This window comes from Vitis vinifera, chromosome 10 (assembly GCF_030704535.1).
Source record: "Vitis vinifera cultivar Pinot Noir 40024 chromosome 10, ASM3070453v1".
NCBI classification, from domain to species: Eukaryota; Viridiplantae; Streptophyta; class Magnoliopsida; order Vitales; family Vitaceae; genus Vitis; species Vitis vinifera.
In genome coordinates, this window is record NC_081814.1 from 7,598,658 (window position 1) to 7,622,546 (window position 23,889).

The 23,889-nt window shown below is 35.4% G+C and overlaps 3 protein-coding genes and 1 non-coding gene across 4 annotated transcripts in view; all 4 read right to left on the reverse strand.

Moving 5' to 3' along the window:
- Window positions 1-7,075, reverse strand: part of LOC100241184 (uncharacterized) — a 16,574-nt gene extending 9,499 nt beyond the window's left edge. The window contains exon 1 of the mRNA XM_059740041.1: window positions 6,315-7,075. The gene's annotated coding sequence lies outside the window, so the exon portion shown is untranslated. The remainder of the gene's footprint in view (window positions 1-6,314) is intronic.
- LOC109123333 (UBP1-associated protein 2C-like) lies at window positions 6,116-6,849 on the reverse strand. The gene is made up of 3 exons (XM_059740428.1): window positions 6,556-6,849; window positions 6,296-6,489; window positions 6,116-6,203 (listed from the first exon to the last, which is right to left on the reverse strand). The coding sequence occupies exons 1-3, from the start codon at window positions 6,847-6,849 to the stop codon at window positions 6,116-6,118; spliced, it is 576 nt and encodes a 191-aa protein (XP_059596411.1).
- Window positions 7,076-11,380: 4,305 nt separating the features above from the next.
- On the reverse strand, window positions 11,381-13,973 carry LOC100246305 (U-box domain-containing protein 7). The gene is made up of 2 exons (XM_002266690.4): window positions 13,337-13,973; window positions 11,381-12,454 (listed from the first exon to the last, which is right to left on the reverse strand). Exons 1-2 carry the CDS (start codon window positions 13,783-13,785, stop codon window positions 11,608-11,610), a joined length of 1,296 nt encoding a protein of 431 aa, XP_002266726.1. The 5' UTR covers window positions 13,786-13,973; the 3' UTR covers window positions 11,381-11,607.
- A 9,459-nt stretch (window positions 13,974-23,432) lies between these two features.
- On the reverse strand, window positions 23,433-23,503 carry TRNAG-GCC (transfer RNA glycine (anticodon GCC)). Its single transcript has one exon. It is a non-coding gene; the product is annotated as a tRNA-Gly (tRNA).
- Between the last annotated feature and the right edge of the window lie 386 nt (window positions 23,504-23,889).

Below are 23,889 nucleotides of genomic sequence, written 5' to 3' on the forward strand. Positions count from 1 at the left end.
ACATATAGACATCAAGACTAAGGGCTTTGTAGGATCTTCCTAGCTATAGCATGTCGTTGGTGTTCACCTTCTTGTGTGCCACTAACCAAGCAAAGGACTTAACCTTAGGAGGGCAAGCAAAGGACTTAACCTTAGGAGGGTAAGGTTAAGGTTTGGTGGTTGGTCTTTCAAAAGGAGAATTCATTTGGTGAAGTCAACTTTCATTTACTTTGTGAAAGCTAAACTTGGGTTGGATACAAAAACTTGTCCATTCAATAAAATCATGATAGGGGAAGTGATATTAGAGGTCTGCACTAGAATGAGATAACCTTTCAAGAAAAGTCATTATGGGCAAGTGTGAGGGGGCAAAGAGCCCATTTGGGATAACTTCCTATTTTTGGCTTCAATTGGAAGTTGAAGCCAAAGTGACCATTTTTAAAAGGCAATATTGATATTTTAAAAGTTTTATTAAGTACCAAAAAACTCTTTACATGAGCCAAAATAAAGTTTCTATAAGAAGGAACATTTTCCTTAGTTTCATATTAAGATCTCTTTTTAAGCTATTAGTTCTATAAACAAAATTAGTCAAAAAAATAGAGAAGCTTTTATTGAGCTTCAAGAAGAACTTTTAGCTTTTCAGAAGTCAATCCAAATAGGGCCAAAAGGGGAATGATGATAGGAAAAAAAGGTTCACTAACATCTTTGAGGCCATTGGTGGGGCATGGGACAATTTCCTCTCTAGAAAAGGCTAGATATAGTCAATGGAAAGAGGAATAAGTTCTAACATTTAAATCCTTTATTTTCATTATCCTAAGCACTCTCTAAAGAAATTTGAGTTTCTGTTGCTCCTTCTAAAATGTGACTCTTTATTGTGAAAGGCTACAATGGGAAACTTCTAATTATTGATCAACTTATGATTAGGGTATGCCATTGATGAAGTGATGTTGTATGGAGATGACGACTGACATCTTCATTCATTGCAAGTAGGCTAGTAATGAACACTAGTTCAAATTTTGAAGTTACAAAAAACTAGAGATTAAAAATCATCACTAAATAAATAATTACATTCTACACAATATTCTCATAACTTTCACAAGGGCTTTGTATAAATTAGACTTCCAAAATTTACTTTCCTTCTATCTTGAAATGATAATATGTGTTCCAACAAACATTACAATGAAAACAAACGCCAAAATAATAATACACTAAAGAACCAAAAAACCACCCAAAATATTGTGAGGAAAAAAAAAGAAAATGAATAATTAAAGATAGTTATGGGTTTTGGAGCAAATAATGTTGGCTAAATTTCTAACAACGGTAAAAAAGACTAGGACTCAAGTTGCTTGTATTTCATGCATTATGAGACTACATAAATTATCCATATACATCCAAAGAATTCTTTTCCCATTGGCCTTTTAAGGTTCTTGAATATGAATTCAGCCAGCATTACAAGAAATCAATAAATAAATTTATGAAAGTCATAAAAAATTAAAGAAGAGAAAGAAAAAAAAACTTGTAAGGTTACTATGGACTTTGAGGCCAATGATTTTAGCCATATTTGACAAGTAAACAAATAACATCATAATTAAATTATCTATTATATATGTGCAAAATCCTTATACAAAATCAATATTTGGGTTAAAATAAGTAAATAAATAATTTAAAAAAAAAAAAAAAACAGTATGCTCCTCAAATAATTCTTAGCTTCACAAATAAAAGCTCCATGACCAAAATGTAGATTAAAGACATTTCACAAAGACTAAAAGTGATGGGAAGATATTGGGTCCACCACAAGTTGAACAAAGAGAAAAAGTAGGAAAAGGCTTTGATTTTGAAGGAGAAAAAGGGAAAAATACATTTTATCAATATAAAATTTGTGAAGTTCTATTAACATTGTTCTATTAAGTCCCTTTTTTTTTAATTTCACTAAACATATTCTATTAAGTCAAATTATTTTATTAAGTAATGGATAGGACCATTTTTCTATTTTTCACAATTGATAGGGTGGCTTGCTTGAGCATACTCATTCAGTAACCTTGCGAGGGATGTTAAGGATAGGTTAGTGGAAAGAGGTGCAAAGGATGTAAAGTATTCTTGTTCTTCCTTGTGATGTTTCATAGAAGTTCCCTACAAAAGGATGTGTGGGAATTAGGGCACCTCTAAAGGCATCTTAGAGGCTTGTTTTTTTGCCTAGAAAACAGTTGAAATTTTTTTTACAGTTGATCAGCTCATGAGTAGGAGTTGGTCCTTGGTAAATAGAGGCTCTTTGTTCAAGGATACGAAAGAGTTAATGAAGCATATCCTCCATCCTGTAAGGCGCTTATGCTTTAGGGTCTCCTCTCTTTGTTGGGCCTGCAGTAGGCACCTTCAAGGATAATAAGGGAGTTACTTTTAGGCAGAGACAATAAAGGTATGGGAAAGTGGTGCAAAAGGGCATGGAGATTGCCTCTCCTTGGGCATATACTTTGGTGCATTTGGAGGAAGCACAATCACAGAACCTCCAAAAGAAGGTGTGCTCTGACCAGCAACCAAAAATGATTGATCTGGGATTTGTTGGGGGTTTGACATCTTGATCTTTTGTTTTTTTTTTTTTTGGACAGGAGCAGGCAGCCTCGATTCTTTTTCATGTTCCGTTTTTCTTCTTGCCTTGGTAATTGGATGCTCTCAGTGCAAGGAGAGAGTTGGGAATCACATTCTTATCATTGTGATAATCCTCACTTATTTAAGAACCTTTTCTTTTAGCTTGCTATTCATTAGATTCTTCCTAGAAATGTTAAGAGTTTTACTTTGAGAATGGGACAGTCCTGGGGTGGGAAAGAGAGAGAGAAGTGTGTACAGAATCCTCCTCCTGCCAATTCTGGTGCATCTAGAGAGAGCATAATACTGGAATTTTTAGAGAAGAGAAGCGGGAAGATCAGTCACTAAGAAATTTTTCTTGAGTGCTTTTTGGGATTGTTCTCAGATCCTGTGAGGGTTTGATCACTCTAGTTGAATTTTATTAGTAGGTCATGTTTCAGTGTATAGCCTTGGGCACTCTTGGTGTTCCCATGTACTGTCTCTGTACTCATGTTGTGCCCCCTTTTTGTTTGGCACCTTTTTATATATCCTACACTTGCCTGGGGCACTCTTGGTGTACAACAAAGAAAAGGTGTTATCAAACAACCTCTAAATGTATACAATATAAGCCTTTAAAATGAAAAAAGAAAAAAGAAAAACATTGCAAGCATATCCCCCAAAGATTTTGTTTAATTGAGAGGAGAAATGAACCTAAAGTCTAGTTCAATGATTACAAGTAAACAATATCGAAGCAGAAGATTGGTCATAGATCAAAATTCCACTAGTATTTAGCCCTTCTTGCAGCAATATTTTCAATATTTCAAAAACTTTGAAGATTCATAAGAGATATTCTAGAATATATTTCCTTCTCTTTTTTTGATAGGTGACAGGACCTAATGCCCTTAATTTTTCGTTCTCTATTGGCATACATTGGACTACCACCTTGTATAAATTATTCTGGTAATAGCAAAATAGCAATTTGTTATAATTACAACAAAATGAAAACGACAACAATAAAACTACTAACAGTACTACAGAATCATGGGCACATAGGATTGCGCGTGCAGTGCATGTGAGCAGGAAACGAGACTATTAGATCTGTATGATAATATTGAAGAAATCCCTGTAATGAACATGTCTCACAACTGATGCCAAGGTTTCCCATCCCACCCGCACCAATGTCCTATATATCTGTGCGAGCACATATGTGAAGAAACAATTATTACAAGTATAGATCAGGATTGATCCATGGCAAGTATACCACAAAGAGATTTATAGCAGCATGCAAAGCACAAGTATAAACTTAGATTCGGAAGATGAGCATTTATTCTTTAAACAACAAAATAGCCATTTGATCGCAGAAGTACTACATTTTTTACTGAATCTAGAACCTATACTAATACTTAAAATTGCAGTAACAGCCATCATAAAGAAAACCACAACTTTTAAGCCAGAGGAAGTGGAGCAGTTTAAGAAACAAGAGAATAGCCATTTGATCACTCAAGTACTACATTTTTTTCCTTTTTCTTTAAAGTACTGAATCTAGATTCTGTACCAATACTTGTAAATTGCAGTAACAGCCATCACAAAGAACACCACAAGTTTTACAAGCAGAGGAAGTGAAGCAGCAATAAATGTACAGAAGTGAATACAAATCAAACCAAAATTTTCAATCTCTGAATTCATGACATCAAAATAACAACTAAAAGCAGGCTATCGCTTTGCATAGGAAAATGAGATAAAAAGATGAATGACATTTGATTTGCCAAAGAGGTGCACGTTCTACAGTTTTACCTACTTTTTCTCTTTGGAAAACATGCAGGCTATTGCTTATTGATCCCACCTTTCATTCTTTTCTTCTTCTATAGTATACATATGATGGATGCCTTAACATTCCAAAACATAGGCTATTACATAGTTTTCAAAATCAAGGATAGAACAAAAACTATAAACATGAATCCACAAGTGTATGGAAAATGTGAAGTGTAGAAATGTTTGCAACCCAAATAAGAGACTTAATTGGAACCCCTGGCGAAACCAAAAGACAGCATGAGGAAAAAATAGGGTGGAAACTTTAATGAAAGAACAAACGTACCTGTGAAAATGTTTACAAACCGTGGCACAAAAAGCTTGGAAAACATTTTAAAGAACATATATCAGAATTATGCAAAGCACGTTGCTCATGAGTTTTGAAAATGATTCCAATTCAAACTGAAAAATACTTCCAAAAACTTGAAAACGTTGGCAGGCATTTACCCTATGAGTTGCCAATAGCTTAACTTCATCTTGGAAACAAGTTTTGGCAAAAATTTCCCTCCTTGGTCAAGTTTTGTTCAAAACAAGTTATTAAGACTCTTATTTTTTAGATCTTCCAAATAACGGAATTTAAAGAAAATAGGAACTTTCTTTTTAAAATTAAAAGCTCAAAACTTAATGAAAAATTCCCCTCACTCCTCACAACCTCTAAAAAATATATAAATAAATAAATAAAGAACCTTCCCAAATCCTAAATAAGACCCAAATAGCACTATTTATTAATAATTAGTCTAGAGGAACTAAGGTTCTCAAAAATTTTCCTTCTCTTCATTTTCTTTCATAGGCCATAGAGATTCATCCCCATCAAAAAAGGAATCCATTTGATTCTTCTCCAATGTGATACATTTCTTCACTAGCATGTTAAGGTATGACATGGAGTTGAGAGGCTTGTAAAGGTTAATTTTTCAAATCCTAACTCCTAGAGATATGTGATCTCTCATCAAAATAACCAAGATTCTAGCACTTAATGACTAGTAAGGATAATTTTGCCCTTCAATCTAATGATGCAATAAGCCCTTGTACATTGCATGTAAATACCGTACTTCACCTAATCTATAATGATAATGATGGGAATAATAATAGTAGTATTTGCAGTAAAATAATTAATAATAATAACATAATACCAGCCATCATTAAAACAAACTACTAAATGGAGCAAATACCAAAAGTACATGAAGGAAATAAGGCTAATGCTACAAAGAATTTGGGGCATAAAATCCTTGATTCAAAACTCATGCTAAAAAAATGGCAAACAATATTGTAAAAATGTAGCAAATCACAGTGTCTAATGCAAAGCATTTATGCATACAATATGCTAAACAAAAAGTAAACTCATTTCTAATAGGCTTGACCCGGGTGGCAAGGAGTCAGGGTGGAGATTGAAAGGTCCACGTCGGCATGTTTGATTCTTTGGGGGGAGAAAGACACCTGATATAGGTGTGTGTTTTTGTCTTGAAAAAAACACATTAATCCTCGAACATGATCATCCAAAAGTACCTCAGAGGCAACCACAGGTCTACATCATAATAGAAGCCGCCATGAGGCCCGAGAAATAAAACAATATTTCATGGGCACAACCAATGGTGGGGGTGGGGTCAGGGGAGATAGGTAAAAAGGGAATTGCAATGTTTGAAAGGAACGGGTGAAAAACCATTGCAGTGCTCGCAAAAGACAAGCTGGCAAAAATCCATTACCCAAATTAAAGACCACCAATAATCAAAACCAAACACCAAAGTTTTGTACAAGAGCATCTTAAGAAAAGATATCAGCCAAAAACCAACAAAATGACAAACAAGTCGCATGCAAAAGAACTTTGGCGTGAAAACCAATAATCACAGCAACCCAACCGCTTCCTGAAAAGACAAACAACAACTTCTGGCAGCAGTTTTTAGCAGAGCAAGAAATTCGTGAAGCTATACTGACAGAAAAGAAAGAGAAAACGTACCTATGCTGTGAAGACTCACCAGATCTCGGGCCACCGTACTGAGATCCCACACCATAAGCTCCTCCCGTTCCACCAACATATGCACCACCACTACCTAGTGATGGGGGCGCCCGACTCCCAATTGGTGTCAACGCCGGACCACCAATGGAGAAAGGGTGCTGGTGGTGCGGTAAAACCGCCACTCCCCCTTCAACCTGAGGGAAACCCCCATGGGAAGACAGACCTCTGGATCCGCCCTACTGTGAACCAAGCGTTGTTACCGGCTGGAGAGCATCATTTCCAGGGAACCCAATTGAGGTCTGAATTCCACCGACCCCAACATTTGGTGCTGCCCCATGATTTCCTTTTTTCCCTTCGCCTGCATACTTGCAGACGATCTGATGCCCATCAATGTTTTTTCTTGGATGCAAAACTGCTGCTTTTGCCCTTTCCTCTGTCTTGTAACCAAAAAAGGCGAACCCCTTTGATTTTCCTGTATGCTTATCGAACCTAAAAGGACCCTCCTCGATCTCCCCATACGTTGAGAAATGCCTTAAGAGGCACTCCGATGACATTTCTTGGGGAATGCCGGTTATTTAAATTCTCCGCATTTCAACATCCCCTGGCGCCCCAGTCCCTGAGGGCCCACATCTTCCGGCGGCAGCGAGCTGCGTAACGGTCATACGACCGTCGATTTTTTTGCTTGGCTCCTTGAGAGCAAGCAGGGCCCCGTCGACGTGTTTGAAAGTTATGAAACCGTAGCCCCTGTTTAACATGGCATAAAGCAAGAAATAATTGAGGATAGAACATGTCTAACTTAAGAAAACTTGGAATCCGCCATAGAAACTCTCAAAAAAAATTTCTATTGACTATAAATTTAGAACTAAAAGATGAAATATCTTTTTCCATCATTTCTCCCTCCTATTTATTCCAAAACCCTTTAATGTCTTCACAACTTACAACACTTGGAAAATAAGTAACCAAGTATTACAAGTCTCAAATTCGTATGTAATTTAAATATTTTATGATACTAGTTGATTTGACTTCTTTGGGACTAGTTATCGTATGTAAAACAAATAGAAGTCTAATGTCTCACATTGATTGATTATTAAAGTTGGTTGGGTTTTATATGAAGGGTCTCCTCTACCCTCCATTAGCTTAAGCTTCGGAGAGTGTATATAAGTAGCCCCGCATCATTTGATATTTGAGCGAGATTTGGCCTAACTAGTGTTTAAGTCAACTTAAACATGTAAAACATCTTATAAAGTACTCAAGCATTCATCAAAATTTAAGAAGAAAATATACTTTTTATATTAAAATTTATATCTTCTAACTGATTAGTACTTTCCAAATTTTATAAGACTCAATGATCTACTAGATGTTTGCGCATATAATACCAAAAACCTTTTTTCTTTTTAATTATTGGTGTGTAAAATAGAAACATTTTCTTATTATTTTGCCTAAAATTTTAAGCTCTCAAATTTTTTTATGAACTTTGAAAATGCTTTTGATGGAATAGCACAATGGTTAGTCAAATTGCATGCTTCAAACAAATTTGAGATGGATTTAATAAAAGCCATAAGGTGTCATGCCAAAGACATGAAGAAAATTGTAGGTATTAACATTGTAAAGTAGCATTTTTGATTTTTTTTACTTAAATCTACAGAAAACTTAATTTAATTTAACTCTAAATACAACTTAATAATATTAAGTATCAAGTTATTTGTTTTTTCATTATTTTATTTTTATTAAGCATTAAATATTAATAGGGTGAAAGTCATGTTGAGATTATGCTTTGGTTATTTCAAAAAGTTGTTTTTAATATGTAATAAAAGACAAAATATTTTAACTTTTTTATTCCATCAAAAAAAATTTAAAAATTAAAAGCAAAATATTTAAAATCTAAAAGAAAATTACATTCAACATTAAGTTAAAAAACAAACATCATTTAAACTTATTTGAAAAATAACAATGCTTGAAAATTTGTTCTCTTTTTATGATTTGGTAAATTTCAATGTGATACCCCCACGGGTGTAGTTGAAGGATATTTCCACGTACACCACATGTGATCTTCTTTTGCATTTTTTTGTTAATTTAGAATGAACTTGAATAAAAGTTTTAAAAATAAAATGAGAAATTAGGCTCAAGCCTTTGCACTACCTCTTTAGTTTCCTAGTATAGTTTTTTCATCTATCATTTTCAATTTATCCTAAACCAAGGCATAAAGAAATGTGAAAAGTGGCTAATTAAATTACATAAATCATCTAAAAGGAGGAAGGTTGAATTCCAAGACATAAATAGATATGAAAAATGGCTAATTAAATTACGTAAATCATTAATGAGGGAGAGGGGAGGTTGAATTGAGTGTTAAAATATTTTCAAAAAATAATCAACTAAAAACAAAATGTCAAGAGATAATTAATAAGATAGCAGATAAGTAAAGGATAAGGAGAAAAAAAAATGCAAACTTGGTTTAATAATCCATTTACATTCACTCTTCTAAATCTCTTAATCAAACAAAGGTTTCACTAGTTAAGCATGCAACGCAAGTCTTTAAGTTTTACAATTAGATTCATGAGCTCCAATGGTACAATCCTTTCAAGTACTTCACTTACGTGACATGGCTTTTCACTCAAAATAAGTAGATAATAAAGGTTTTAATGTTATCAATCTTAGGTATAAGTCTAACTCACAATACAAAAGAAACTATGATGGATTTGTAAGGTGCACCAAGAAATTTGAAAGTTGGGAATCAATGAGCTTGTAAAAAGAGCTTTGAACGTTAGAAAAGAGAAGTTTTTTTATTGAATGTTATTGTTATTTTGTTCATAAATGTAGTGGAGCTCTTCAATTTATACATTTTCAGCTTAAGAACTAAAAAAATCACAAAAACACCTCAATTGATTAAGTTTCAATTCAACCGATTAACTAGTTGTTTGACTATCAGGGTTTTTAAGGTTAATCAAAGTTTTGATTAACCCTCAATCGATTCTCGATCGGTAAAGGCAAAGTCTCAACCAACTGCACCTCAACTATAGGTTTAGGGTTTAGGGTTGCCTATGCACCTCAACTATAGGTTACACTTAAGAATGCCTAAAAAGATCAAATTTGAGGCCTAAAACTTTCAACAACTTGTGTAATTTTTTTTAAGACCTTTTTGAATAAGTTTAGAAAGAATTTGGCTGAAAATTTGGAATTAAAACAAATATTCATCCAAAATTATATAAAAACAACTATTTTAAGCTAAAGTAAAGATGAAAACTAGCTTTTAAGTACATGAACAAGTTTTAAACCTAAGCACACCAATAAGTACCATCTTATAGATTTTCTTAGAACACTTCAGTTCTTGAAGAAATCTAAGTTTTCATGATGTTGACTTTCTTTAATAATGGCTTGAACTTTCTTTTAGATTTTCCAATTTAAACCTGATAACTTTGCTTAATTTAAACTATTAATTAACTTAATTTTATTTAATAATCATCAAAACTTGATTAGTTAAACTCTTGAGCTAATAACAAAGACTATTAGATGTACTCTCAAAAGCTAAATTGCATCAAGGACAAAATTGAAAGAGACTAAAAATCACGCTTGTTTGGAAATGATTTGATTCCACTTCATTTAATTTTTGTAACAATCCAGCATATGTTTGACAAGTTTACATTTTTAAAAGATTTTGAAAATATATCCGTAGATAGTGTTATATAATCAACATTAGCTTTACTACCTAAAGATGACGAATACAAATTGATAGAATATCCCACTACTTTTCCTATAATTTTTATTATTAGATGTGATGAATACTTATTGATACGTATTAAAATATATATATATATATATATATTTACATGCATTAATCACAAGTTTTAACTAGCATCGTCCACCATATCTAAAGACACATCCGCTAGTGTCTTTTCATTGGGCAGTCCACTTTTAAACTAAACCAAACCACAAGCCCAATCCACATCATTTTTGAAACCCATGGAGCACTTCTAAACGAGGGAATTAAAATATATATATATATTTAAAAAGAGTGGTTGTTTAAAAAATAAATTAAAAAAAGAAGATATTTTTCATCAATTATTTTATTGTTTTCACTAAATTCGTTTTTATATCAAACTTGTATTTTGAAAAGACAAGTTCACTTTTAGTATTGAATTTGATTTTCATCTTAAACTCTTTTTTTGAAAAGACAATTTTATTCTTTATATATATATATTTGAACTTGTCTTTTAAAAAATAAATAAATAAAGCAATAATTTTAAAATTATTTTATGGTATGATTTTTAAAAAAAAAATAAACTACTCCTATAAAAATCCTTCTAAACCAAATATAATCACAATCTAGATGACTTTTACGAATCCTTCCAAGACAAAGCAAGGTTGTTCTTGTTCATCCCCTCTTCTTTACATTGATTCAAGTGGTTGATTTGGGATATACTTGAAAACACAACTAATCATATGTATCACATGTGTGTTTAGGCCTTATTACTTTGTATCAAATTAGATCTTATTGTTTTGTATTTTGGTTTTATTCTTTTACACATTAGTGTCATTACTCGTGTCTAATCATATTTGTATGCACTTTGATTTCATTGCTTATACATCATCCGTTAATATAAAGTTTATTTTACACTTTCACTATTGAGATACAAAGTTTAATACATCATCCACTTTGGGCATAACTTCTTTTATTAATTAATCATATATTTTTAAATTAGTTATTATTTATATAATAGAGAAATAAATTTAGACAGTTGTATAAGAAAATTTTCGTTTAAATTCTTAGTTGGTCTTAAAAAAGAATGATGTAAACCAAGACAATTACACACCTGTTTTTTTCTCCAACAAGAATGATATTGACCCTCCACTTGTGAAAACAGATAGACGTAAGTCACAATCAGTTGGTAATATTTCATTGTTGTATGATTTATGATATGACAAGTTCATTCATATCAGGCCACAATGCCAGTCCACATGACTTGTACAACCCGTCCGTGACAAGACAAGTTCATTCTTGTTGATCCCCTCTTCCTTGTATTGGTATATATTAAGAGTATTCATAATAGATGAATGTCGACTTACAATATAAAGAATGACAAGGCATGATTCTCAAATGTGACATTTTCTCTGATCCCAAAAAAATTTCATAGTTTTCCATATTGGAAAACCAAAAAAAAAGTTATTTTCCATAATGTACAACAAACTAATCCATTGTACAAGAAATGCATGCATTCCAAAAATGAAAGGTGAAAGACCATCCATTCCATGCCTTCCAGTTCTGGGCATTTCTAACGGAAGTTTGAAAATCGTGTGCGCTATGATCTATGAGCCTTCTAGTAAGGCAAGCTCTTAGAACTTGTGCTGATAACCAAGGTCTTGAGCGTGGAAGCAGCGGTTGCAGCATTAGCCCGTCGTGTAATCATCTCCATATTCTTATTTAGACTTTGCTTTACCATCGTCTTCATCAGTTTCTTTCCTTCAAGCGTCTCCCTCTGGTTCATGGGCGAACCCATCACATACCTCCCGGCCTGTGGCCCGGAATGAGGCCCCATTCTTGTTTGCCGCTCGTCTTTGAACCACTGTAATAGTTTTAGTACTCTTTTTTGAGCTAGAGGACTTCCCAATAGGGCCACTTCAAGCATCACAGGGACAATCCCTGCCTTAGCCATTTTTTGTCGTTGTACTGAGCTTTGATGAGCTAGGATCATCAGAATGTATGCAGACAGTTCTTGGCACTTGGGCTTGTCCTCCCATGTCATGATCTCTATCAAACTCTCAGGCACCAATGTACTATTCTCCACTGCCTTTTTCCCCATCATGGTCACAACCAAATTCCCTAGTGTGGCTAGTGCTTTCTCGGAGACTTCCTTTACTGATACCAACCTCAAAAGAGACTGCACCACCCCACCATTGACCAAAGGCCCAGAATTGTCTAACACGGCAGAGAGATTGTACAGAGTGCATATACATGACTCTTTGGTTTCAATGCTTGAACCCGACTCAAGAATGGCCACAAGAAATGGGAGAATTTCGGTTGAATTGAGAGGGAATTGGGTGTTGGTTAGAAAAGATATCGACAGCAGGAGCCGTGCGAATTCATGCATTGTTGACTCATCTATGGTGTCTGTGTTTTGTGGTAGGTTTGATAGGAGTCCTGCTTCCACCATGAGGGCCTTGTTCCTGGAAAAATGAACAGCAATGGAGGAAAGAGTCAATAATGGAATCACAATTTTTTTATCAAACTTTAAATCCAAGAGAAAATAAAGAAAGGGTTTATTATTGCCCATAGATTTCAAGGGGGTTTTGAAAATTGAGCCTCTATTATTGGAGAGTGAAGGTCAACAATATGACATATATATTGAAGTTTGACTAGGAGAGATCAAATGGAATCTGAGCAACTACAATAACAATCTCATGGACGACCCTTGATTATTCTTAATTAAGCTATACATATAAAAAATGAACTCCGTCCCCTAACTTGCTACCACTCTTCCTACCACTGTGGACCTAAGTGGACAGTCAGCGCACTCAGTGGATGTCGCCCAATTTTCTTTAGTTCAATCAGATTTGGTCGTCTTTCAACTCATCACAATTTTGGTGGGCTGCAAAATAGTCTGTTTTAAGGTGGACTGTGTGGGCTGCGCTTTTGGATGTGCCTATTCCCCAAAAGTCAAATTGATACAACCAACTGGCCCACTTTTCAATAATTAATTTGTTTCTATTTTTCCAAATTATGAATATCCTATCTTATGTTATCGTTTTTATGCCTATGTTTAATATCAAATTCGAAATTTTAGATACATGTTTGTGCAGCAAATTTGTTATTCAAATGGGTTCACCTTGGTTTGATTGCTTAAGAACACCTACAAAAGATTATATTATAAAGTTATAATTCAACAAAAATATGTGTGACCCATCTACTATGATTTAAATCATATCACTCTATGAATTATTCAGGAGGTAAGCACGTGGTGCTCACGTGAATTTATCCTACTCTCCGATCAAAATCAGTAGATTAATAAAAAGAAATTGAGATTAACTCAAGAGGATCAAACAACTCACGTGTATGTTCCATTAGCGAGCTCGATCAAAGTCTGAACCGCCAACCTCCGGCGCCCGACGACAGGCGAAACAACCATCGCCACCAAGGGCGGTACAACGCCGAGCTCCGCCAGCGACTTCCTGGTCTTGACATCTTCCTGGGCGAGTCTCCTGATCTCCATAGCGGCAACCTCCTTCTCCTCCCAGCTCCCAAAGTGAAGCCTCTTCACCGATCTCTGCAACCCCAACGACTCCTCCTCCTCCCCCATCCCTTGAATGACCGTCTCGTCCTCGAAGCGGGCAGAGGGAGAAGAGCGTTTGGAGAAAGATTTAGAGCGGAGGAAGCGGCGTATGCGGGTGAAGAACCGGAGCTTAGGGTAGGGAAAGAACCAGGAAGCAGAAGCAGACGCAGAAGCAGAAGAAGAAGAAAAAGAATCAGAGAGGGTTGGTGGTTGTTGAAGAGGAGACATATCGAGATATAGAGATAACAGAAATTGAGAGAAAAGGATGTGGGTTTATTTTGTATATATACAAGTGGGTTTTGGTACTGACTTTTAGGAGAGAGAATCAAAAGAATGGAAACGAGACAAGAAGGAAGACGACTTAGAGGGCGAAGTACTGAGCGAGCAGAGAGGGTGCACATGCAGAGCCCAGCCAGTGTCCTTTTATTCAATTTTTAGCAACTGTGATAGCTACTTGAATTTTACCATCGCCCACTATTGGGTTTCTATTCCCCCTCTGCCTCCACTTCACCACAATTATTACTAAAAGTGCCATCCTGCTTTCATTCAATCACCTGACCAAATTATGGAATCATCCGCCTCTCTTCCCTCATTCACTAATTTTTCCTTTCTTTTTAGATTTTCAGAAATAGAAATTATAAGTTTCGATTTTTTTATCCACTAGTTTTCTCCCATGTTATTTCCAAGATGTTTCAAAAAATTTAGGAAGGGGCTGTTTGTTTTTTTCACTTAATTTTAAAAATGGATAGAATTTAAAATTAAATAATACTTAACCGTAATAAACATAATATTATTTATTTTTGTAATATTTTATTTTTTTTTAAGTATTAAAAAATTTAAATAAAAAATTAATTTATTACTTTTTTATATTAAAAAAATCAAATATTTTGATTTTTTTATTTAATAAAAAAATGATAACAAATCATAAAAAAAATTTAAAGTTTAAAAACAAATTACTTTTAAGAGAAAACTAAAAAAACAAACACAATCGACAAAAAATAAAATAATATATTTTTTATTTTTATCTTTTATTAAATAAAGAAGGATTTTGAAATATATAATTTTGTACATTTTTATTTTTTTCCTCCTTTCAATTCTACTTAATTATTAATATGAAGCCTAATTGGTATCATATTGATTTATTTTATACAAAGAATATCAATCTTTTTGTTAGTAGTACTCTCACCATAAATGTTTTTTAAAAACATCATTTAATATTTCAATATAAATTAAAAATATTTAAATAATATTTTTAGAATATACTATTAATAATAAAAAAAAAAAAGTTATTTTTAGAAGATTTTAAAATGATTTTCAAAAATTTCTCAAACACCTAATATTTTTTTATAAAAAAAATGCTTTTAATCCTTTTTAAAATTAGTTTCAAACTTAAACTCCTGCAATTGAAATCAGATTCTGAATAAAAGGGTATAATTATTTTTCAATGAAAGTTATGATAAAGTTAGGGAAATTGAAAAAGACAGACATCGGAGGAGTACCTAACAATCTGATTTCAAGTGGACAAGTTTCTCGGATGCATCAAAACCTGACGCCCCATGAAGCTTCATTCATTGTTTCCATTTAAGCATACACCACTATCTTCCTTCACGGATTATTTTTCTAAGCCTTGATTTATTTATTCATCATATGGGCAGCATTTATGGCACGTGACACAAGCTTCAGAAAACCCTCATTTATTTTGTAAATAGATCTACTCCATAATGCCAAACCCTACACGGCTAATTTGTAATTCATATAATAAAAATAAAAATAAAAATATTTTTATTCTTTTAAAAATTATAATTTCTTTTTTAATTTTGAAACCTATATAAGTTCCTAAAATTTGTAAGAAAATATTATAATGTGCTCCAATTGCCGCATGATTGATTTATGCCAGTTTAAAATAATTTGAAGTTTAAGTCACGGTTGTTAATGGCAAAATTCTCCTGCTACAATAGTTGTCACCAACAACGGAATCTCGATCAATGCATTATAATAATTCCTCCTTCCTCCTGCAAAAAAGATGTGCAGATGGGTTGTTCGGACACACCCTCTAATGATCAAGTTAGTATTTTGGAAGCTGTTGGAAAATAGGGTTTTCCTTTGGGAGTGTTGCTTCGTGATTTTCGTCAAGAATGTTTATCCCTTAGTAGGATGTTTATCCCTTACCTCCCTGAGAGTTTTATATACGAGTCAGAAAGTATCCTTTGGGAGTGTTGCTCCGTGATTTTCGTCAAGGATGTTTATCTCTTAGTAGGATGTTTATCCCTTACCTCCCTAAGAGTCTCCTTAGAGTTTATATATGAGTCAGAAAGTATGGCACTATTGTGCTAGCAGGTCTCATCGTCATGATTGCGGCTCATAAGGTGGCGAAGTAATCATGACGTTTCTAGTGCGAGGTGACGGCTGTCAAGAAGGTATTTAGGTGGTGGATGTCGCCTCAATTTATGACTTTAAATAACGGGGATGCATCAGGAGACTTGAGAAGACTTGGGAATGTCTTGTCGAATATATCTTGCATTAAAAATGAGTGACAATTTAAGAGATTTGGTCGTCAGTATTGTCAGAGTTATCTTTTTTATTGTGGGCGGAAATGGATCCGACGAATCGCAAGTATCTGACGAGCCAAACTATCCGGGAAATCTGAATCGTTGGCCACGGATGTTATTCGGATAAGCGTTACCAAAGGATTCGGACATGTTTGCCCGGGGAAGTTGAGTCGTTCTCCTCTCCCATCCGGCGGCAGGCGCCGGATGTGAAATATTCGAAGAAGGTGGAACATCGGCCGGATAGAATTGCGGCTGTGAGATATCCGAAGAAAGTGGGATGTCGGTTAGACAGAATTGCAGCTGTGAGACATCCGGGTGGAATGAGCGATAATTTCCGTCCGGGTGGAATGAGTTATGCCACACGTCGCAAGGGAGGTCGTCTGCGTGGCCAAGAGAGAGGGACCCACATGGCACTTTTTAGGGAGGATCCCACAACGGTCATAATTTTTAGGCTTAATTCTCTTATTAGACAATTAATAATATCAAATTGTAGTTTTAAAACTTTCGAAGAGTACCCTTTATTGGGATTGGGATGACATTAGTAGCTAGTGCAGCACTTTCACACCTAGGCACCAACAACAACCCAAATTGGCCTCTCTTTTTGTCCAAAATTTGGGTGGGATTGCATAAAGAGGGGATGGGAGTTGCTTACATGGCACATCCACGTCATAATCCACTACAAGTCTACAATATCGCCGTACATGTAAGCCATCAGCATCCATTTGTACCACGTGTAAAACAGTCACCAGAATTAAGCATATACCTTGTGGTTGACGATACAAGAAGGGAATGAACCCAAAAAACGAAAGCATATGGTGCTTGTATGAGGTGTACCACACCCACATGATCAAGCATTCATCTTTTTATCTCTATTTTACCTCTTTCATTTGCCATCTGTTGATAATTGAGTGGTCTTTCAAATTCCCTATCTTCATTGAATCCAATCCCCACTTGCTCCAACCCTTTGAAGTACGTTGATTTCGGCCAGTGTTTTCAAATTTATATGATAATCAGACAAGCATTGTGCTTCCTACCACTTTATATCTTAATTTAGTATTTAAATTGTGAATTATATCAACACATTTAGTAGTCTCTTTGTTTAGAAGGAAAAAGTTGTATGTCTAAAATAATATCTAATAAAACTTATGTAGTAAATCTTTGAATTAATTGTTTTACTATTTAATTTTTCGTTTCAAGTCGTAAATAGAATCATAGTAAAATAAAAAAAATCATTTCATTTCACAATATAAAAACTTTTCATATTTTTTTTTTACAAAAACTTTTTGTTCTAGAGTTATCTCATTCTTTTTTTTTTTTAGAAAAAGAAAATTCCTAAAAATTTCTCCTCTTTATCTCTTATTTGGTTGGATCGGATTTAGTCAATCCAACTTAACATCCATCAAATTCCAACAACTTATATATAAATCATATCTAAAATTCACATATTTTTCATGTAAGTACCAATTTTTAATGGTAACTTTTAACATAAAATCTTCTTAAAAATATGGGCAAATTTTGCCCTTATCTAAAGGTGCGTAAAGCTTACATATGGCAAAGGTATGTGTGAAGGTATTCAATGAACCCTCAGCCCACTTGGTAGGATCTCGAAGGATTTCGTGACTCCAATTAAATTATTCTAATAATCAAATTCCCTTAGTCATCCAAGAATCAGAGGTGAACAGTAAATTCGAATAAAGGAGTAATTTGTAAAATTGACCCATGGAGGAAGGGCAAATGATACTTAATTACTCATGGGAAAGGTGACAAGGAAGGATGAAAGACTGCAACGAAGGGGTAAGAAACTTGATGCATATTTGACCAAATGAATAGCTTTAACCATGTGCTGTCTGAGTGCCCAGGGCTGAAGCTTCCGGTTTCAATCCGTATTCTGTCAAGGACTTTCCCATGTACACGTATGTCACCTTTTCAAAAAGAATTCTTCCTTTTTATTTGTCAATAATTGGAAAAGACAAGCAGCCGGCTGCATGGACTTCAGAAAAAAATTGTTTATGTTCTCTCTCTCTCACACACACACAACCTAGGGGCCTTACATGATCTTTTTCAAGGCTCTCAACAGGGCCACTAGAGTCATGTGCCAAGTCGCAGAATCCGAGTATTGACACTTGGTATGCTTATAACTCCACTTAATGATCTCCCAAAACACGTGGGATAATGATAAGTGATTTTTATTTCGAAAAAAGGACCCCAAAAAAGAGAGAAAGGTCGGGGCTCAAAATGGGGATTCCACTAATGAAGAAGCGTATGAGAGGTGGAAGTAGTCTTGCAAAAATGAATGCCCCAATGCCCCCACTGCTCCATTATGATGGGTTTTGAGACCAGAGACGCCAAAAATCAAAACCCCATATTGCACCAAAGCGAGGGTAAGTGAGTGCACGCTCTTCCTTCATTGGAATGCCATGTGGGTATGCCCTACAAGAAGGTAAGTAACTGGATGGAGGCTAAAAAGTGAAAAGGCCACTTGATAGTGGTACGACTCTTGACTCCTCTGCTTGATGAGAATTTAAATTTCATAGGATCACATGTTGACAAATTAAGCATGCATTTTTCAGCAAAATTCAACCCGTTACCTTGGTTCGTGCTTTGGGAAGCCATTTCTGCTACCTTTGATGTCCAATAATCTGCTTTCCGGGTGCGTGATGCTCCGAGGATGAACGATCAATGAGCTCTTCCCTTTAATCCCCAAAATTCAGTCCAAAGTGGAGTGTGTGAGTGTGTTTGCGGGAGAGCTCTCAAAAAGAAGAAAGGATGCTCTCTAAAAAATGCAAACACCTCTCTCTCTATATATATATACAAATAAATACATATATATATATATTGCACATTACACACTTTAGTTGGACGACTTGACTTAATGGGCCAGTCAAGTGAATTAGGGTGAGCCCATAAAAAATCAAGCAACAATTTGTGTCCAGTCCCATTATGGACCACAATGCAAAAACATAAATTAACACTGATTTATGATATTATCAAATTAATTATGTAAGTCCACACATAAAATTCCAACAATTCTCCCACTTGGACTACATAATCAAACATCACAACATATACATAATCATAAATCAATGTCCCATAGAATCTCATCAGAAATAAATAATCAAAAGCAATCATATATGCTTCATTGCTTGATTCATAGGGAAATGTACAATAATAGCAATCCTTTCAACAATAACATAGTATTACAATACCAAAAATGGCTCCCACTAACTTAATACAACCTAGGCTTCCAACAACCCCATTTGAGATACATGTTCTTGAAACGCAATTATGGGTAAGCCTTTTGTTAATGGATCCGCCAACATACTTTTTGTGGACATGTGTTCAATATCAATAAGAGACTCTGCCACTTTCTCCTTAACAAAATAGAACTTTACATCAATATGTTTGGAGCGAGAAATACTCCTAGTGTTCTTAGAGAAAGCAACAGCTGCGGAATTATCACAAAATAATTTCAGCGGTCTAGAAATGGAGTCAACAACTCCTAAAGCTGAAACAAAATTCCGCATCCACATAGCATGACAACAAGCCTCATAACATGCCACATACTCTGCCTCCATAGTTGAGGATGCTGTAAGTGTCTGCTTGACACTTTTCCAAGATACAGCTCCTCCTGCCATCATAAAAATATAGCCCGTAGTGGATTTCTTATCATCTATGCAGCCAGCAAAATCAGCATCACAAAACCCAACTACATCAAGTAAGCTGGTGCGCTGATATGTCAACATTAAGTCCTTAGTTCCTTGCAAATACCTAAGGACCTTCTTAGCTGCTTTCCAATGTTGACTCCCAGGATTGCTCAAGTACCTTCCCAACATGCCCACAACAAAAGCAATATCAGGGCGTGTACATACTTGAGCATACATAAGGCTGCCCACCACAGATGAATAAGGAATGGTCTTCATTTCCTCTCTCTCATCATCATTTTGAGGACACTGAGCCTTTGAAAATTTATCACCCTTCACAATTGGCGCTTTAGTAGATTTACAGTTGTGCATATTGAACCTCTTCAATATCCTTTCAATATAGGCTCTTTGAGACAATTTAAGCACTCCATTAGCCCTATCACGAAGAATCTTTATGCCCAAGACATAAGAAGCCTCACCAAGATCCTTCATGTCAAAATGGGTTGACAACATGTGCTTTGTCTCAATCAACAAGTCAGGATCATTTGATGCGAGTAGTATATCATCAACATATAAAACAAGAAATATGTAACTACTCCCACTGACCCTCAAATATATGCATCTATCAACTGTATTTTCTTTAAAGCCATTTTGGGTGATAATCTTATCAAACTTCAGATACCACTGCCTCGAAGCCTGTTTAAGACCATAAATGGACTTATTGAGCTTGCAAACTAAATCTTCCTTTCCAACTTCTACAAAACCAATAGGTTGCTCCATATACACCTCCTCATCCAAATCACCATTCAAGAAAGCTGTCTTGACATCCATCTGATGTAGCTCCAAGTCAAAATGAGCTACTATGGCCATAATCACTCTAAAAGAGTCCTTGGTCGACACAGGTGAGAAGGTTTCTTTGAAATCAATTCCTTCTCTTTGACTATAACCTTTAACCACAAGTCTAGCTTTATATCTCTCTATTTTCCCGCTAGAATCACGTTTGGTCTTAAAGACCCACTTGCACCCAACTGGTTTACAACCATGAGGCAATTCAACCAAGTCCCAAACACCATTCATATACATAGAATTCATTTCATCATCCATGGCTTCTTTCCAAGATATGAAATGAGGACAATGAATTGCTTCTTGGTAAGTGACTGGATCAAAAGCATCATAACTATCATACTCATGCTCCTGTAAATAAACCATATAATCATCTGAAATAGCCGGCCTACGAACCCTCTGTGATCTTCTCAAAGGAACCTCATTAACAACTGTATCATCTACAGGAAGGTCGGATTCCACTTGATCACCATGTTCTCCTTGATTAGTGGCTGGCTGTTGGATAATAGGAACATCCATATTTGGAACATGAGATGTAGGAAAAGGAATCACAACATGCTCTTCTCCAAAAGGTATCTCACGAGGCACAAAATTTGGATCAACATTAACTTCATCCTCAAAATATACAGCCCTGTCTGATTCAATGATCCTGGTGGTATGAGATGGACAATAGAATCTGGAACCCCTTGATCCAATGCAATAGCCAACAAAGAAACCACTAATGGTTTTAGGATCAAGTTTCTTTGACTGTGGGTTATAGGGCCTAACCTCAGCCTTACATCCCCAAACATGGAAATGGTGAAGGCTGGGTTTCTTTCCTGACCATAGCTCATAAGGTGTCTTAGGCACAGACTTACTGGGCACTTGATTCAAAATATATGCCGCAGTCCTTAAGGCTTCACCCCATAGAAATTCTGGTAAAGAGGAATTGGACAACATGCACCTCACCATATCTAACAATGTGCGATTCCTCCTTTCTGCAACCCCATTCTGTTGAGGAGTGCCTGGCAATGTATATTTCGCATCAATGCCACATTCCAACAGAAACTTAGCAAATGGTCCAGGATTCCGTCCAGTCTCATCATATCTCCCATAATACTCGCCACCTCTATCAGACTTCACAGCTTTAATGGGCTTTCCCAACTGCAACTCCACCTTAGCCTTAAAGGCTTTGAACACATTCAGGGAGTCAGATTTCTCATGGATTAGTTCAACATAACCAAATCTAGAGAAATCATCAATAAAAGTGATGAAATATTTATAACCCCCTAAAGCAGTTGGTGACAAAGGACCACATATATCTGTGTGGATCAAGTCTAAAATACTTTCACACCTATCAATCTTCTCCTTTCTGGTCTTTGCTGTCATCTTCCCCTTTAAGCAAACAACACAAGTCTCGAAGTCTGAGAAATCAAGATTAGAAAGCACACCATCTTTCACCAATCTCTCTAATCTTTGCCTAGAAATATGACCTAGACGTTTGTGCCACAACATGGAAGAACTCAAATTCATTCTAGCACGCTTGCAACATAAAAAATCAAGCAACAATTTGTGTCCAGTCCCATTATGGACCACAATGCAAAAACATAAATTAACACTGATTTATGATATTATCAAATTAATTATGTAAGTCCACACATAAAATTCCAACACTGCTCTTATCCTATTTGTGACCCCAAAGCTGGAAGCTTCACCTGAGGCCCCCCAACCCCAACACGTTCTTCAGGGCAAGTTGAAGCCCCAAGATGTACAGCTTCTGTTTAGACACTGAAAAATGTCAATGTAACCTGCTTGATTTTGACATCATTGAGATCGGCTTGATCAGATTTTTTTTGTTAGGAAATCTGCAAATTTTCCATTATCAAAGAAAAAGGAGATCGAACAGGGGTTGAATAATAGAATGTAGGCAACTTTTTTAGGCTGCCAACTTATGCCTAACGTTAGTTGAAATGATAGGTCAGATATTTTGGCCCCTGACTAGCTCCACCAGTGACCAGACCAGGGTTTTAATTTCTCTGCGTTGAATTTCATCCACTAGAAAATTTCAAATTTCGTATCCCTTTTTGTTTTCGGTTTTATTATGACATTTGGATTGTCGCTCCATCTCCACCAGACACTTGAATCCGATGTTTGTTTTAATCAAGACACCCATCCGCATACCATCTACTCAAAAGGGGAAAATTTTTCGTTTCCTTTTCGTCCTCCTTCCCTACCTAATTATACATTTTCCTATGTGGCCCTTTTCCTTCGTGGACTTCGTGTAAATAAAAGCTAAAATATTGCAAATGCCCAACCTAATTTATGCAATTAGAATATTTATTGAGATAATTATTTTATATGATAAATATGGAGTATTATACATTTATACCGTCAACTTTTTCTTTATAAATTTGGATTGAAAATATGTTAAGAAAAATCACCAATTTCTAGTCATTATCATGCATTTGCATTTGAAACTATTTTTGAAATCTTAAACCAACCAAGCACGTGAAGAAAGTAATATGGTGATGGGAGGGTGGAAACCACCCATTGCCAAGTTGCGGTAAATGATTTGAGTGGCAATGGAGCAGCACTTGCAGGATCACAAAAGGAGATGACATGATGATACTTCATCTAAGTTTTTGCAGTATATTTGGATTTAGCAGGGCAAATTATCATTGTTCTGAATGCTTCTTGAGCTCCATGCAATGACCCATTTTGGCTTTCTTATATGAGATATGACAACGGGGATTCATTGAAAAGAGTCGGAATTTGTCGCTCTCCATGTATTGGGAAAGCTTTGTTCAAAAAATGCTAAAAAACATAAGTTTGTAATGCACAGCTTAGATAAAAAATTGAGAGTTGCACCAGCCGGGAATCGAACCCGGGTCTGTACCGTGGCAGGGTACTATTCTACCACTAGACCACTGGTGCGGACATGTCATGAGTTTGCAAATATTTTATAAAAAGATTAAATTTAAGAGTTGCACACCCTGGAGTTCAGTTCGGATTAGCTTCGACTAAATAGAGTTTAACCACCAGCTTGATTCCTTTGATCAATTTTTGGTTTGAAACTAAATTTGGATTCTTTTGCATTTCTGAATTCTACAAATCTTTGCACAAATCGACATGAGATTTCTCAAAGTTACCAAAATGACACACATGTGGCTATTGGGCCCTGGATACAACTAGCAATGCGGCCCATGGAGACTCAGTGCAGCACAGCTTATTGTTTAGTCTTAGATTTTGTATTTTATATCTAGATAAGTATGTATCTATCCAAAATAAATACATACAATAATCTTTTTGTATTTGGCTCA